The 16,501-nt window shown below is 41.0% G+C and overlaps 1 protein-coding gene and 4 non-coding genes across 7 annotated transcripts; all 5 read right to left on the bottom strand.

The window, feature by feature from the left end:
- Positions 1–1,293: 1,293 nt before the first annotated feature.
- On the bottom strand, positions 1,294–1,484 carry LOC130303398 (U2 spliceosomal RNA). Its single transcript, XR_008853471.1, has one exon. It is a non-coding gene; the product is annotated as a U2 spliceosomal RNA (small nuclear RNA).
- Positions 1,485–3,581: 2,097 nt separating this feature from the next.
- On the bottom strand, positions 3,582–3,772 carry LOC130303397 (U2 spliceosomal RNA). The gene has a single exon (XR_008853470.1). It is a non-coding gene; the product is annotated as a U2 spliceosomal RNA (small nuclear RNA).
- Positions 3,773–5,872: 2,100 nt separating this feature from the next.
- LOC130303420 (U2 spliceosomal RNA) lies at positions 5,873–6,068 on the bottom strand. Its single transcript, XR_008853491.1, has one exon. It is a non-coding gene; the product is annotated as a U2 spliceosomal RNA (small nuclear RNA).
- A 348-nt stretch (positions 6,069–6,416) lies between these two features.
- LOC130303381 (uncharacterized) lies at positions 6,417–11,263 on the bottom strand. 3 transcript variants are annotated; one of them, XM_056551793.1, is made up of 6 exons: positions 9,691–11,263; positions 9,307–9,441; positions 8,176–8,224; positions 8,044–8,085; positions 7,291–7,380; positions 6,417–6,628 (listed from the first exon to the last, which is right to left on the bottom strand). In XM_056551793.1, exons 1-6 carry the CDS (start codon positions 10,981–10,983, stop codon positions 6,567–6,569), a joined length of 1,671 nt encoding a protein of 556 aa, XP_056407768.1. In that variant the 5' UTR covers positions 10,984–11,263; the 3' UTR covers positions 6,417–6,566. The 3 variants fall into 3 exon arrangements, 1 of the variants encoding a protein (XP_056407768.1); XR_008853455.1 differs by lacking the exons at positions 8,044–8,085; positions 8,176–8,224 and having other exon boundaries at positions 6,567–6,628; positions 7,322–7,380; XR_008853454.1 differs by lacking the exons at positions 8,044–8,085; positions 8,176–8,224 and having other exon boundaries at positions 6,589–6,628.
- A 2,031-nt stretch (positions 11,264–13,294) lies between these two features.
- On the bottom strand, positions 13,295–13,484 carry LOC130303418 (U2 spliceosomal RNA). Its single transcript, XR_008853490.1, has one exon. It is a non-coding gene; the product is annotated as a U2 spliceosomal RNA (small nuclear RNA).
- Positions 13,485–16,501: the final 3,017 nt, after the last annotated feature.

The raw sequence follows: 16,501 nt of genomic DNA, 5'->3' as shown, positions 1-16,501 counted from the left end.
GGACACAGCAGCGGCTGCAATATCTCAACGGAGAATACGTTTATATATATGTGTGTGTGTGTGCGCGTATATATATATATATATATATATATATATATATATATATATATATATTTCTCCGCCGAAATCACTTTTAAACCCATTTCCACCTTTTTTTCCCTTCTCTTCCTCTTACTTTTTTTTCACGTTTTTTTACGTTTTTCTCCTTTTCGCCTCTTTTCTGGGCGTATTATTCTTCTTTTTCTTCTTTTTTTTCGTCTAATGCATACCCCATCAGTGCAGCAATGCTTATTCAATACCGCCAGCAGATGGAGACACTGGGGGATAATTTTCTAAGGATTTATACTGATTTTTCCTGTCTGAATTTGTCGCACAGAAAGTTGCAGGCCAAATATGTGTGACATTTCTGCGACTTTAGCTTCTAGAGCATTTTTACAACATTATACATAGGTGCTGAATACATAAAAAGCGACTGTTCAGCGACAGACAAGTCGCATCGGCTGAAAGTAGGCCAGAATGTCAGTCCATGTTGGAGCAGGTTTAGATACAGTCTAAAGCATAGATCTCAAAGTCTGTGCACAGAATTTAGCAAGGGCCTCGCACCTTCTGATGCATCAGGTAGGTGCACAATAGCATAGCCTAACCCTCTGTACTTTGGTCTATATTGATGCGGGACATAGACAGCCAGCTGATGACCAATCCATTAGTGCAATGGATGGCTGGAAGCATTTGTCTTTGCCTTTGCAATACCACAGAAGCAATGCATGGTCAATGTACAGCAATGACACACCTGTGTGAACAGCCAGGAGACCCCCCCCCCCCCCATGTTATGTTACATAGTTACATAGTTAGTACGGTCGAAAAAAGACATATGTCCATCACGTTCAACCAGGGAATTAAGGGGTAGGGGTGTGGCGCGATATTGGGGAAGGGATGAGATTTTATATTTCTTCATAAGCATTAATCTTATTTTGTCAATTAGGAACATTCAGCACCCACCCGCTATCAAGGCAGCTGCCTATCATGTCATGCCCTACCTGCACAGGTGTGCTGCCTACTCAAATGATCCAATTAAGGAGGCCATTTAGTCAGCAGCAGCAGAAGTCCTGTGCCTGGACGCTCCAACAGGGGCCAGACACAAGCAGAAGCAGAAGCAGCAGAAGCAGCAGCAGCACCACCTTTTGTTTTTTGGCTGCAGCAGCAGCAGCAGCAAGGCCCACAGGGCTGGCTAGCTGGCTAGCCAGCAAGCAGGTAGCAATGAAAGTAGGAATCTTTCTTTTTAACCCTGTAAGGGGGTGGTGCACTGTACCCGAAGATACTGCCATATCGGGTCAATGCATAGGGCGACGGAAGCAAGCTTCGAAATCGGCCCCCGTTCTCAAAAATCCATTTAATATATGGTCCCCAGATAGGGGACGTATCAGATATTAAACTGATAAGAACAGATACTACACTTGATCTTAGCCAAAAGGCCGAGAAGCGATAACCGTGAAAGGGGCGGGCCCAACAAGGTCCCCTTCATGGGCACTATCACTGCTTGCTGTCAGGGAGGCTGCCAGACAATTTTCCATGCACACTCTGGGCTGGGGGGCAGTCAACCACCAGTACACACAGCAGAACCTAAACCCATACCATTATTGCTAAGCAGCAAGACAGGGGCCCATTGCACTCCCACGGGGCCTTTTTAAATGCAATCCATAACCCGGATTTGCCAGGAACCCTTCTTACTCCTCCTACTTGCATGTGACACTGGGCTTAGGATCTGCATAGGAAACACACACACAAGCACACACCTACCTTTGTTGCCTGCAGATGCCTCCTTGGCTGTCCCCAAACGGTATCAAACCAACACCCACGGGAAGCTGTAAGCATAGAGGACATGCCTGCACCCCATTGGACTTACCTGTGTGGGTTAAATCCGGGTTATTTGACAACCTATGGCGGTGATGGTTCTGCTCAGGCAGAGCAGTGCTGATGCTCCTCATAAAGCTGTCGCTGCTGTGAAGGTTCTAGGTGACATCACAAATCCCTATGGTTACATACACAACAAAGCTGGGTTGTTGTTGTTTACACTCTGCAAGGCCTGTGGAAGTGAGTGACATCATAGCACTGTAGTTCTGAGGGTTCTAGATGGATGCAACAATCTCCTGTTGCTTCTATGAAGGCCATAATAGACGACATCACCAAACAGCTCCATAGTCACATACACAGCAAAGGAGAGATGTTGTTTACACCTAGTGATGTCAGTGGTATTGAGTGACATCACAGCACAGTGCTAAGGCTCCTGGGCCTGGACACAGCAGCGGCTGCAATATCTCAACGGAGAATACGTTTATATATATGTGTGTGTGTGCGCGTATATATATATATATATATATATATATATATATATATATATATATTTCTCCGCCGAAATCACTTTTAAACCCATTTCCACCTTTTTTTCCCTTCTCTTCCTCTTACTTTTTTTTCACGTTTTTTTACGTTTTTCTCCTTTTCGCCTCTTTTCTGGGCGTATTATTCTTCTTTTTCTTCTTTTTTTTCGTCTAATGCATACCCCATCAGTGCAGCAATGCTTATTCAATACCGCCAGCAGATGGAGACACTGGGGGATAATTTTCTAAGGATTTATACTGATTTTTCCTGTCTGAATTTGTCGCACAGAAAGTTGCAGGCCAAATATGTGTGACATTTCTGCGACTTTAGCTTCTAGAGCATTTTTACAACATTATACATAGGTGCTGAATACATAAAAAGCGACTGTTCAGCGACAGACAAGTCGCATCGGCTGAAAGTAGGCCAGAATGTCAGTCCATGTTGGAGCAGGTTTAGATACAGTCTAAAGCATAGATCTCAAAGTCTGTGCACAGAATTTAGCAAGGGCCTCGCACCTTCTGATGCATCAGGTAGGTGCACAATAGCATAGCCTAACCCTCTGTACTTTGGTCTATATTGATGCGGGACATAGACAGCCAGCTGATGACCAATCCATTAGTGCAATGGATGGCTGGAAGCATTTGTCTTTGCCTTTGCAATACCACAGAAGCAATGCATGGTCAATGTACAGCAATGACACACCTGTGTGAACAGCCAGGAGACCCCCCCCCCCATGTTATGTTACATAGTTACATAGTTAGTACGGTCGAAAAAAGACATATGTCCATCAAGTTCAACCAGGGAATTAAGGGGTAGGGGTGTGGCGCGATATTGGGGAAGGGATGAGATTTTATATTTCTTCATAAGCATTAATCTTATTTTGTCAATTAGGAACATTCAGCACCCACCCGCTATCAAGGCAGCTGCCTATCATGTCATGCCCTACCTGCACAGGTGTGCTGCCTACTCAAATGATCCAATTAAGGAGGCCATTTAGTCAGCAGCAGCAGAAGTCCTGTGCCTGGACGCTCCAACAGGGGCCAGACACAAGCAGAAGCAGAAGCAGCAGAAGCAGCAGCAGCACCACCTTTTGTTTTTTGGCTGCAGCAGCAGCAGCAGCAGCAAGGCCCACAGGGCTGGCTAGCTGGCTAGCCAGCAAGCAGGTAGCAATGAAAGTAGGAATCTTTCTTTTTAACCCTGTAAGGGGGTGGTGCACTGTACCCGAAGATACTGCCATATCGGGTCAATGCATAGGGCGACGGAAGCAAGCTTCGAAATCGGCCCCCGTTCTCAAAAATCCATTTAATATATGGTCCCCAGATAGGGGACGTATCAGATATTAAACTGATAAGAACAGATACTACACTTGATCTTAGCCAAAAGGCCGAGAAGCGATAACCGTGAAAGGGGCGGGCCCAACAAGGTCCCCTTCATGGGCACTATCACTGCTTGCTGTCAGGGAGGCTGCCAGACAATTTTCCATGCACACTCTGGGCTGGGGGGCAGTCAACCACCAGTACACACAGCAGAACCTAAACCCATACCATTATTGCTAAGCAGCAAGACAGGGGCCCATTGCACTCCCACGGGGCCTTTTTAAATGCAATCCATAACCCGGATTTGCCAGGAACCCTTCTTACTCCTCCTACTTGCATGTGACACTGGGCTTAGGATCTGCATAGGAAACACACACACAAGCACACACCTACCTTTGTTGCCTGCAGATGCCTCCTTGGCTGTCCCCAAACGGTATCAAACCAACACCCACGGGAAGCTGTAAGCATAGAGGACATGCCTGCACCCCATTGGACTTACCTGTGTGGGTTAAATCCGGGTTATTTGACAACCTATGGCGGTGATGGTTCTGCTCAGGCAGAGCAGTGCTGATGCTCCTCATAAAGCTGTCGCTGCTGTGAAGGTTCTAGGTGACATCACAAATCCCTATGGTTACATACACAACAAAGCTGGGTTGTTGTTGTTTACACTCTGCAAGGCCTGTGGAAGTGAGTGACATCATAGCACTGTAGTTCTGAGGGTTCTAGATGGATGCAACAATCTCCTGTTGCTTCTATGAAGGCCATAATAGACGACATCACCAAACAGCTCCATAGTCACATACACAGCAAAGGAGAGATGTTGTTTACACCTAGTGATGTCAGTGGTATTGAGTGACATCACAGCACAGTGCTAAGGCTCCTGGGCCTGGACACAGCAGCGGCTGCAATATCTCAACGGAGAATACGTTTATATATATGTGTGTGTGTGCGCGTATATATATATATATATATATATATATATATATATATATATATATATATATTTCTCCGCCGAAATCACTTTTAAACCCATTTCCACCTTTTTTTCCCTTCTCTTCCTCTTACTTTTTTTTCACGTTTTTTTACGTTTTTCTCCTTTTCGCCTCTTTTCTGGGCGTATTATTCTTCTTTTTCTTCTTTTTTTTCGTCTAATGCATACCCCATCAGTGCAGCAATGCTTATTCAATACCGCCAGCAGATGGAGACACTGGGGGATAATTTTCTAAGGATTTATACTGATTTTTCCTGTCTGAATTTGTCGCACAGAAAGTTGCAGGCCAAATATGTGTGACATTTCTGCGACTTTAGCTTCTAGAGCATTTTTACAACATTATACATAGGTGCTGAATACATAAAAAGCGACTGTTCAGCGACAGACAAGTCGCATCGGCTGAAAGTAGGCCAGAATGTCAGTCCATGTTGGAGCAGGTTTAGATACAGTCTAAAGCATAGATCTCAAAGTCTGTGCACAGAATTTAGCAAGGGCCTCGCACCTTCTGATGCATCAGGTAGGTGCACAATAGCATAGCCTAACCCTCTGTACTTTGGTCTATATTGATGCGGGACATAGACAGCCAGCTGATGACCAATCCATTAGTGCAATGGATGGCTGGAAGCATTTGTCTTTGCCTTTGCAATACCACAGAAGCAATGCATGGTCAATGTACAGCAATGACACACCTGTGTGAACAGCCAGGAGACCCCCCCCCCCATGTTATGTTACATAGTTACATAGTTAGTACGGTCGAAAAAAGACATATGTCCATCAAGTTCAACCAGGGAATTAAGGGGTAGGGGTGTGGCGCGATATTGGGGAAGGGATGAGATTTTATATTTCTTCATAAGCATTAATCTTATTTTGTCAATTAGGAACATTCAGCACCCACCCGCTATCAAGGCAGCTGCCTATCATGTCATGCCCTACCTGCACAGGTGTGCTGCCTACTCAAATGATCCAATTAAGGAGGCCATTTAGTCAGCAGCAGCAGAAGTCCTGTGCCTGGACGCTCCAACAGGGGCCAGACACAAGCAGAAGCAGAAGCAGCAGAAGCAGCAGCAGCACCACCTTTTGTTTTTTGGCTGCAGCAGCAGCAGCAGCAAGGCCCACAGGGCTGGCTAGCTGGCTAGCCAGCAAGCAGGTAGCAATGAAAGTAGGAATCTTTCTTTTTAACCCTGTAAGGGGGTGGTGCACTGTACCCGAAGATACTGCCATATCGGGTCAATGCATAGGGCGACGGAAGCAAGCTTCGAAATCGGCCCCCGTTCTCAAAAATCCATTTAATATATGGTCCCCAGATAGGGGACGTATCAGATATTAAACTGATAAGAACAGATTTTTTTTTTTTTTTTTTAACTTGGCTGCACCTTCACAGGTACACACCTATTTTATTTAAGTTTCAAGTTTTAACATAGTTACATAGTTACATAGCATTAAAACCAGGGGAACATAAAAAACTTACAATTTTACAATTTCACATATGCCAGTCGGTAAAATGCCATTTTAAGAATGCAAACTCATCACTTTGTTTATCGATTAAAAGATAGATGTACATTTCACTTAATATCATTCCAATAACATCATCGAAAGATAAAATGTCCTTTTTAAATAATAAAATATTCCTATTTTTCCACAGAGCTGCCTTCACACAGTTTATTATTTGCCATGCCTTCCGTTTCTCTTGTTCGCCGGGACAATCCAAACACCCATATAAAACCATATTATAGTCCAAGTCTTTTATAGCAGCAATTTTGTTTAAAAGTGGCAGCATTTTAGTCCATATCCTTCTAGAAAAATCACATGTCCATAAAAGATGTAAAACAGTCTCCTCTTCGTGGCATCCCTCTCTTGGACACTTTGCTGTGCTTGCAAATCCTCTACGGTGTTGGAAAGCCCGGCACGGAAGGCAACTGTGGATGCAGCTCCAGGATAAGTCCTTCTGTGAGTTAAAAAGATAAAATGAGTTCACAATTCTCCAGATTTCTTTACATTTATCATCATTAAAATTTCCAACTTGGCACATGTTAATATTGTTTAAAATGACTCTCGTAAGTTTTTTCCCATCGATTAGAATATCTTTACTAAAATCAAACAGTTTAAAAAGAGAAACAATCTTTTCTAAAATACAATAAGTAATAGGGAGGTTAAAAGCATAAGGGTGTTTAAGATCTGTTTCAAACCAACCATGGTGTCTCATGAGATTACCAACATTATAGCGCAAAAAGAACGACCAATAGTTGTCTTTAAAAACATTCTTAAGACACAATGAAAAGAATTTTGTATAAAGGAACGCAGTAAAATCAGTAAAACTTTTCCCCCCTTTCTCTTTAGGTTTAGATACAATTTCTCTTTTTAACTTCTCATATTTGGAATTCCAAAAAAAGGTGTAACAGACTTTTGAGACTTTACGTATTATATGTGTGTTAGGTGGGAACACTAAACTTAAATATAAAAGCAAAGGTAAAATCACCATCTTTAAAATCAGCACTTTTCCTTCCATTGTAAGGTCTCTTAGTCTCCATACACATAATTTTTGGTTCACCTTTTGCATTGTTAGCTCCCAGCTTTCGTTTCCATTATTTAATTCATTAAAATACACACCTAAAATTTTTACTTTTTCTACTACCGGTACCTTTATGTCTCTTGTATCCAGCTTGCCGACTTTTAAAATCTCGCACTTGTTAAAATTCACTTTAAAACCAGAAGCACAACAGAAATAGTTAATTTGTGTTAAAGTTTTTTTAAGTGCCAGGCTATCTTGACATGTCACTGCTACATCATCCATATAACTGACTACTTTAGCTTCAAGACCATTTCCTCCGGGGAGCCTTATCCCACGGATCTGTTTATCACCTCTTATGACACATAAAAGTGGCTCTAGTGCACAAATAAATAAAAGGGGTGATAGGGGGCAACCCTGCTTCACACCAGATTTTAAAGGAACCATTTCAGTCTTAAAACCATTAATTAAAATTTTGCTAAAACAGTCATTATAAAAGGCTTTGAGTGACGTTAAAAAACCTTCTGGTATGCCCATTTTATTTAAAACATTAAATAAAAAACAGTGCGAGACTCTGTCAAATGCTTTTTCAAAGTCTATTGTTAAAATTGCTAAATTACTTTTCCTTATTTTAGCATCTTCTATTATATCTTTTATGAGGTTTAAATTTTCCCACATGTTTCTACCCGGTATACCACACACTTGATTATTATGTATTAATTTATCTATAACATTTTTTAGTCTGTTTGCACATATTTTAGCCATTATTTTATAATCAGCGTTTAAAAGGGTTATTGGTCTCCAATTCCTAATATCCTCTTTATCACCTTTTTTAAAGAGCAGAGAAACCTCACCCATTTTCCATGACTGTGGTAAAATCTTGGTATTAAAAACATCTGTAAAAAGAGATAAAAGATCATCTTTTAAAACCTCATAAAAAACCTTATAAAATTCGATTGGCAGGCCATCAGACCCTGGTACTTTACCCAAATTAAAACTGTTTATGGTATCCAATATTTCCTTCTCTGGGATAGACTGTAAAAGAAAGGATTGAGAATTATTCTCTAAAACACGTTCTATTTTGTTTAAGGCATCGTTCATGAAATTAGCATCTATTTTTTTCTCATTAAAAAGTTCCCTATAATAACATTGTACTTTAAATAAAATTTTATTCATCTCCACTTCTCCTTCTAGTTTTTCGATATGGACTCTTTTTTGATTAGATTTTTTAAAAAAATATCTTGTACATTTTTCGTTATTTTCAATATGTTTGATTTTAGCTTTAAAAATGATCTCTTTACCTTTTTCATTTAAAAATGTTTTTATTTCTTTTTTAATGTTAACAATATCATCTTTTACATCTATCCCTATATTGTGCAATTTAAAAAGAGTTTGAAGATGTGTATTTAAAATATCATAACAATGTCTTTTATCTTTAGCTTTTTGGATACCTTGTTTTATAAAAAAATCTTTAGTTTTTTTCTTCATATTTTCCCACCATACTTTTATATCTATATTTGGGTCTCTATTATTTTTACATTTATTATAAAAATTGGCGTATTCTGTTAAGATTATTTTATCTTCTAAAAGAGATATGTTCAATTTCCATGAACCAATACCCCTCTTAAAACCAGGAACAGGATTTAAAACAAATAGAAGACATTTATGATCAGAAAATATATTAGTTAAAAGCTCACATTTGGCAGGTAAAACATTTTGAGAAGAGAAGATAAAATCAATCCTCGAGCTACAATTCACATTACTCCATGTAATGCCTTCAGTATCAGGTAAATTTGGATTACATTTTTTAAAAACATCTATAAGCCTAAAATCTAAAGTAATATTTTTTAAAATGTTAGATGTCTTATCATAATTTCTACTAGTAGCTCGAGAATATCTTTTCTCACCTCTTAAAACACAATTAAAATCCCCAGCTAAAATCAAAGGATAAGAATCATTAATAAAAAGAGGTAAAATCTCTAACATCTCTTCTCTTTCTTTTTTATCAGGTGAACCATAAAAGTTTAAAAACTGCCATGTAAAACCATTTATAAAAGCTTTAACTAATAAAATCCTTCCTGGTAAAATCTCTTGCTTAAAAATTATATTAACATTACCCTTAAAAAGTATAGCAACTCCTCCAGATTTAGATGCGTTGGACCCTGACCACACTGAGGGGCCATGCTTCCAGTCTTCTTCATATTTCTTGTATGATGCTTGGTGAGGGATGCCACATTCCTGTAAGAAGAAAACTGATGCAGACAAAAAGGATAAAAAATTAAAAATAGCAGTTCTTCTTGCGTGTGTCTTAAGGCCCCTCACATTGAGGGAGAGTCCATGGAGCGCCATCATTAAAGGTTACAGAGAGACCACTTTCAATATCTTTGTGCACATTCTATCTCATCCTCATCAGCCAGACCCCCAAAACTATCATTTTCCCCTTCTGATCTCACTGTCACCAGAGATTCCGGTGAGCTGCTACCGTCTGACTCCTCCATTACCTCCTCCTGAAGATCCTCCGGTAGGGGACTAAGGAGAGGATTCCTCTTCGCCGGAACAGGGGTTGTCCCGTCTCCGTCACCTTGCCCAGTGTCCATCTCCTCCCCGGGATGACCTGTCGGAGCCACCCCGGGCAGCTGGTCGGGCACAACGACTTCCACCGTGTCGGGAACCATGGACGAGTTGCCTGTTTCACTTGGGGAGGGGGCTGGAACACCTGATGGCATCCCTACCCCCCCCTCTTCTTCCACAAACGCCTCTTCTCTTCCTGTTCCGGTCTTTCTTCTCTTAGCCCCAACATTTTCTGGCTTCCTCAGGGGGGCACTCTGAGGCTTGCTGACAGCTTCATCCAGGTTACTACCCCTCTGCTGCGAGAGAGGAGCTCCTGTCTGCCATGCTTTCTTCTCCTTTCTTCTTACCTTCATGCTGGAGGGTTTCTCATATCCATCTTCATCAGAGGTAGCAGACTCACCATGTTGATCAGTTGGGTTTTCTTCTGGTTTGCTGTCTTCTCTGTTCATATGACGGGGGTCTGGCTGGCTTCTCTGTTGTTTCTCTTTGTTTCTGTGAGGACAAGAAGCATACAAATGGTCAACTCTGTAACATAAACTGCATTTCTTTTCTTTTGTGCATTCTCTGGAGGAGTGCTCAGTGCTGCCACAATTTGTACATGTACTCTCACATACGTTTTTATCATGTCCATATCTTCTACAAGCTCTGCAGAAATTGGGCATTCCTGGGAAAAACACGTCACCATTTACATTTCCTAACTTGAACCGAGCTGGAGGCATAACCTTTCGTCCTGGGAGTAATAGATCTTCTTTGAACTCAACCAGAAACTTCCACTTAGAGGACCATATTCCACACTCATTCATCACTTTCCCTCTATTTATAATTTTTTTACAAAAATTCCTTAAAAACACAACAATTTCATCTTCTTTAACGTATGGAGAGTACATTTTTATAACTAAAAGCATAAGTTCATCGGGAAAGTGCTCAACAATTCTTATTCCACTCAAGCGGGCATCTCCGCTTACCTTCTTCATCTGTATAACAAAGTCCTTGTAAATACCTCCTTCCGTAAAAGTAACATCGTATACTCCTCTTTTCGGATAATCTTGGATGGATAATATCTCATGCTTCCTTAATCCAAAGACGCCCAGCAGAACTTGCTCCACGATGTACTTCAGGTCCCGGTTCTTTCTCTGGTCCTCCAAGTACGATATACGTACTGAGTTCTTGAGCTTGGCATAAGATGGTACCATGCCTGGATCTCCGTCACTGGCTGACGCCATGCTCACAATCAAGCGCACCAAAGAGACACTAGGTCCCTAAGGCAAAGGGGGATCGCAACTCTACACTGAGGTGGGCCCCCTCCCCAATAGCAGCAAGGGACTTAAGCCCAACGAAGGGCGATGTCCCAGGGCCGAGGAGGGGGGTCTCAGAGCACCCACAAAAGCAGGAACCGGATCAGCCAAGGTATATCCCTATACCTTAGCCAAAAGGCCGAGAAGCGATAACCGTGAAAGGGGCGGGCCCAACAAGGTCCCCTTCATGGGCACTATCACTGCTTGCTGTCAGGGAGGCTGCCAGACAATTTTCCATGCACACTCTGGGCTGGGGGGCAGTCAACCACCAGTACACACAGCAGAACCTAAACCCATACCATTATTGCTAAGCAGCAAGACAGGGGCCCATTGCACTCCCACGGGGCCTTTTTAAATGCAATCCATAACCCGGATTTGCCAGGAACCCTTCTTACTCCTCCTACTTGCATGTGACACTGGGCTTAGGATCTGCATAGGAAACACACACACAAGCACACACCTACCTTTGTTGCCTGCAGATGCCTCCTTGGCTGTCCCCAAACGGTATCAAACCAACACCCACGGGAAGCTGTAAGCATAGAGGACATGCCTGCACCCCATTGGACTTACCTGTGTGGGTTAAATCCGGGTTATTTGACAACCTATGGCGGTGATGGTTCTGCTCAGGCAGAGCAGTGCTGATGCTCCTCATAAAGCTGTCGCTGCTGTGAAGGTTCTAGGTGACATCACAAATCCCTTTGGTTACATACACAACAAAGCTGGGTTGTTGTTGTTTACACTCTGCAAGGCCTGTGGAAGTGAGTGACATCATAGCACTGTAGTTCTGAGGGTTCAAGATGGATGCAACAATCTCCTGTTGCTTCTATGAAGGCCGTAATAGACGACATCACCAAACAGCTCCATAGTCACATACACAGCAAAGGAGAGATGTTGTTTACACCTAGTGATGTCAGTGGTATTGAGTGACATCACAGCACAGTGCTAAGGCTCCTGGGCCTGGACACAGCAGCGGCTGCAATATCTCAACGGAGAATACGTTTATATCTATGTGTGTGTGTGCGCATATATATATATATATATATATATATATATATATATATATATATATTTCTCCGCCGAAATCACTTTTAAACCCATTTCCACCTTTTTTTCCCTTCTCTTCCTCTTACTTTTTTTTCACGTTTTTTTACGTTTTTCTCCTTTTCGCCTCTTTTCTGGGCGTATTATTCTTCTTTTTCTTCTTTTTTTTCGTCTAATGCATACCCCATCAGTGCAGCAATGCTTATTCAATACCGCCAGCAGATGGAGACACTGGGGGATAATTTTCTAAGGATTTATACTGATTTTTCCTGTCTGAATTTGTCGCACAGAAAGTTGCAGGCCAAATATGTGTGACATTTCTGCGACTTTAGCTTCTAGAGCATTTTTACAACATTATACATAGGTGCTGAATACATAAAAAGCGACTGTTCAGCGACAGACAAGTCGCATCGGCTGAAAGTAGGCCAGAATGTCAGTCCATGTTGGAGCAGGTTTAGATACAGTCTAAAGCATAGATCTCAAAGTCTGTGCACAGAATTTAGCAAGGGCCTCGCACCTTCTGATGCATCAGGTAGGTGCACAATAGCATAGCCTAACCCTCTGTACTTTGGTCTATATTGATGCGGGACATAGACAGCCAGCTGATGACCAATCCATTAGTGCAATGGATGGCTGGAAGCATTTGTCTTTGCCTTTGCAATACCACAGAAGCAATGCATGGTCAATGTACAGCAATGACACACCTGTGTGAACAGCCAGGAGACCCCCCCCCCCATGTTATGTTACATAGTTACATAGTTAGTACGGTCGAAAAAAGACATATGTCCATCACGTTCAACCAGGGAATTAAGGGGTAGGGGTGTGGCGCGATATTGGGGAAGGGATGAGATTTTATATTTCTTCATAAGCATTAATCTTATTTTGTCAATTAGGAACATTCAGCACCCACCCGCTATCAAGGCAGCTGCCTATCATGTCATGCCCTACCTGCACAGGTGTGCTGGCTACTCAAATGATCCAATTAAGGAGGCCATTTAGTCAGCAGCAGCAGAAGTCCTGTGCCTGGACGCTCCAACAGGGGCCAGACACAAGCAGAAGCAGAAGCAGCAGAAGCAGCAGCAGCACCACCTTTTGTTTTTTGGCTGCAGCAGCAGCAAGGCCCACAGGGCTGGCTAGCTGGCTAGCCAGCAAGCAGGTAGCAATGAAAGTAGGAATCTTTCTTTTTAACCCTGTAAGGGGGTGGTGCACTGTACCCGAAGATACTGCCATATCGGGTCAATGCATAGGGCGACGGAAGCAAGCTTCGAAATCGGCCCCCGTTCTCAAAAATCCATTTAATATATGGTCCCCAGATAGGGGACGTATCAGATATTAAACTGATAAGAACAGATTTTTTTTTTTTTTTTTTTTCCTCAGTTACAGACTATTGTTTGAACGATCATCAGGTCTCCTACCAGGACTCGTCACTTAAAACAATGTCTGAAAAAACATCATGCGGAAAGACAAAAAAAAGGGAACCGAGGGTCAAGAACTTAAAACCAAAAGGTGAAAGCTGAAGGAAAACAAAAACATTTAAAAAACAAAACATAAACTGGTCAGACTTACAGTTTCCACCATTGGGTATATTTCCAGATCTTTTCAGCATTGTCTTCTCCCATTCTCTTCTTATCTAATAAATATGCAATAAAAAGTCTTCCGAGCAACAACCTCCTACATTCACTTGGAGAAATGGAAACATTTTTAAAAACAAGCAAATTCCTGGAGTCCCATAAAACTTCTTTAAAAACAGAAAAAATTATCCAAGTAACACGCGCATCATTCTTCATGTTAAAGTCCTGACCGATAAAAATTTTCTCAAAAGTAAAATCATTAAAACCCACAAGTGCAATAAAAAATCTTGTTAAAAGCCTAAAAACTTCCTTGGCATAAAAACAGTCCCACCACAAATGTACAATATCTTCTTTACCTCCACAACCCTCTCTTGGACACTGTTCACTCACTCTTATTCCTCTTCCTCTTAAAAACACTCGAGTTGGGAGGCAACCATGGTAAGACATCCATACCACATCTTTTTGTCTATTTGATAAACCAAAGGAATTAAAAAGGCTCCAAATCTTAACTGACTGTGCAATATTACAGAATGGTACTTCATTAAATTTTTCACTCTTTCTCAACTCATATTCTATTTTCTTCTTTTCAGGTTTCCCCAAGGAGCTCAAATTAAACTGATCATTGAAAGACCGAAGAACCACATAAAAGGTAGGTATAATCAGCGCCATTGGTTTCCTCAGATCCCTCTCACACCAGCCCCACTTAGAAAACAACCATCCTGCTAAATATTTACACATATCAGCTGTTTTACTATTGCACTGGATCGTCTTGAAAATTAAAAGAAAATAGTGTAACTTTAAAAACAAATCAATATTTGGAAAGTCATATCCACCATTCTTAACAGTACTCATTACCTTCTCTCTTTTCATTTTTTCCATTTTGGATCCCCAAAAGAAAACAAAAAGTCTTCTTGTTGTCTTCCTCATCCAAAGCTTACCAGGTGGAAAAACCATCGCAGTATATAAAAGTAAAGGTAAAATCACAGTCTTAATAACAAGTACTTTCCCTTTAAGGGATAAACTCCTCAATTTCCAAAAATTCAATTTCTTTTCAATTTTACTGTCCAGCTTGTTGTAAGTCTCTGTCCCTTTAAGATTCTTTTCAAAAATGACCCCTAAAACTTCCACATTCTCCTTTATCTCTACTCCATCCACCAACACATCTTCGCATTTCCCAAAATTCACCAAATGACATTTGCCCCAGTTTACACACATTCCGGCCACACAGCAAAAAATTTGAATATGCAAATTCACTCTATTCAAATCTGCTTTTGAAGTACATGTAAACACAACATCATCCATGTAGCTTAAAACCTTAAGATCACTCCCACCACTGCCAGGTATAAAAACTCCTTTAACACATTTGTCTTTCTGAACATTCTTTAACAAGGCCTCTATTACACAGATGAAAAGGATTGGGGAGAGTGGGCAACCCTGCCGAACCCCTGATAAAATCTTAAAAGCAGGACCAACATGGCCATTCATTAAAACTTGTCCAGTAACACCATTATATAACCCTTTAATAACATGTAATAACTTCATTGGGATCCCCATATGTTTTAGGGCCGTAAACATAAATTTGTGTGCGACTTTATCATAGGCCTTCTCGAAATCTACTGACTCGACAAAAAGAGGCACCTTATTAAAATTACAATAATAAATAACATCCCTTAAAATCAATAAATTATCAGTAATTCTTCTCCCGGGTACAGCACATACTTGGTAATTATCTACCATATGGCCAATAATATTCCTAAGCCTGTTTGCAACAATTTTAGCAATAATTTTATAGTCACTGTTTAACAATGAAATTGGTCTCCAATTTTTTATATCACGTTCGTCACCTTTCTTATGTATTAGTGTGATAATTCCCTTCTTCATTGAATCAGCTAAAATCCCAAACTTAAAAACATATTGCACAACCCGAGTAAAAACATCTTTTAAAAGAGGCCAAAATACAACATAAAACTCAGCTGGAAGGCCGTCACTACCAGGGGTTTTACCTTTTGCCATTCCATTCAGCGCCATTCTAATTTCATTTTCACTAACATCTTCCACCAAAAAAACTTTCTCCTCATCTGGAATTTGATCCTCTAAAATGTTACAGTAGTCTTCCATTTCATTAATAGCAGCTTTACTTTCATTACTAAAAAGTGTTTCATAAAATTTACAAACCTCCTCCTCCATCTCCCTACCAACCACCTCACCACTTGAGGTTAAAACCGACTTAAAGACCCCCTTTGGCTTAAAACACTTTTTAAAAAAATATCGACTACATTGTTCATTCTCCTCCAAATGTTGCACCTTAGCCCTGTAAACAATATTCCTTCCTCTTTCCTTCAACCTTGTCTTCATCTCTTCCTTAATTTCACAAATTTCAGCATCCACCTCTAGACCAGCGTTCTTAAACTTAAAGAGAGTCTCCAACTGTGAAACTAAAGTCTCATCTCTCCGCCTCTTCTCCTGTGCTCTCTTAATGCAAACAGACTTAAAATAACCAGCAAAGTTCACTTTAGCCCAATCCCACCAGTCTAAAATATTTTTAAAACAGTCTTGTTTAGCAGCACAGGATAAAAATATATTTTTAAAACCTGCCATTACCTCCTCTTCTTCAAGTAAACTCACATTCAACTTCCAGAGTCCCCTACCAAAGGCAATGGACTCTGAGATGCTTATTTCAGCAGATAAAATTTTATGATCTGAGAAAATCGACATCATCTGATTACACCGGGCCACCTTCATCCCTTCAGACACAAAAATATAATCTATCCGGGATTTACAGTGACCACTATCCGATACATATGTATATCTATCATCAGTGTCAATCATCAGTC

The sequence above is a fragment of the Hyla sarda genome, unplaced genomic scaffold, assembly GCF_029499605.1.
Source record: "Hyla sarda isolate aHylSar1 unplaced genomic scaffold, aHylSar1.hap1 scaffold_1227, whole genome shotgun sequence".
In the NCBI taxonomy this organism is placed as follows: Eukaryota; Metazoa; Chordata; class Amphibia; order Anura; family Hylidae; genus Hyla; species Hyla sarda.
This window is presented reverse-complemented; position numbering and strand designations above follow the sequence as displayed.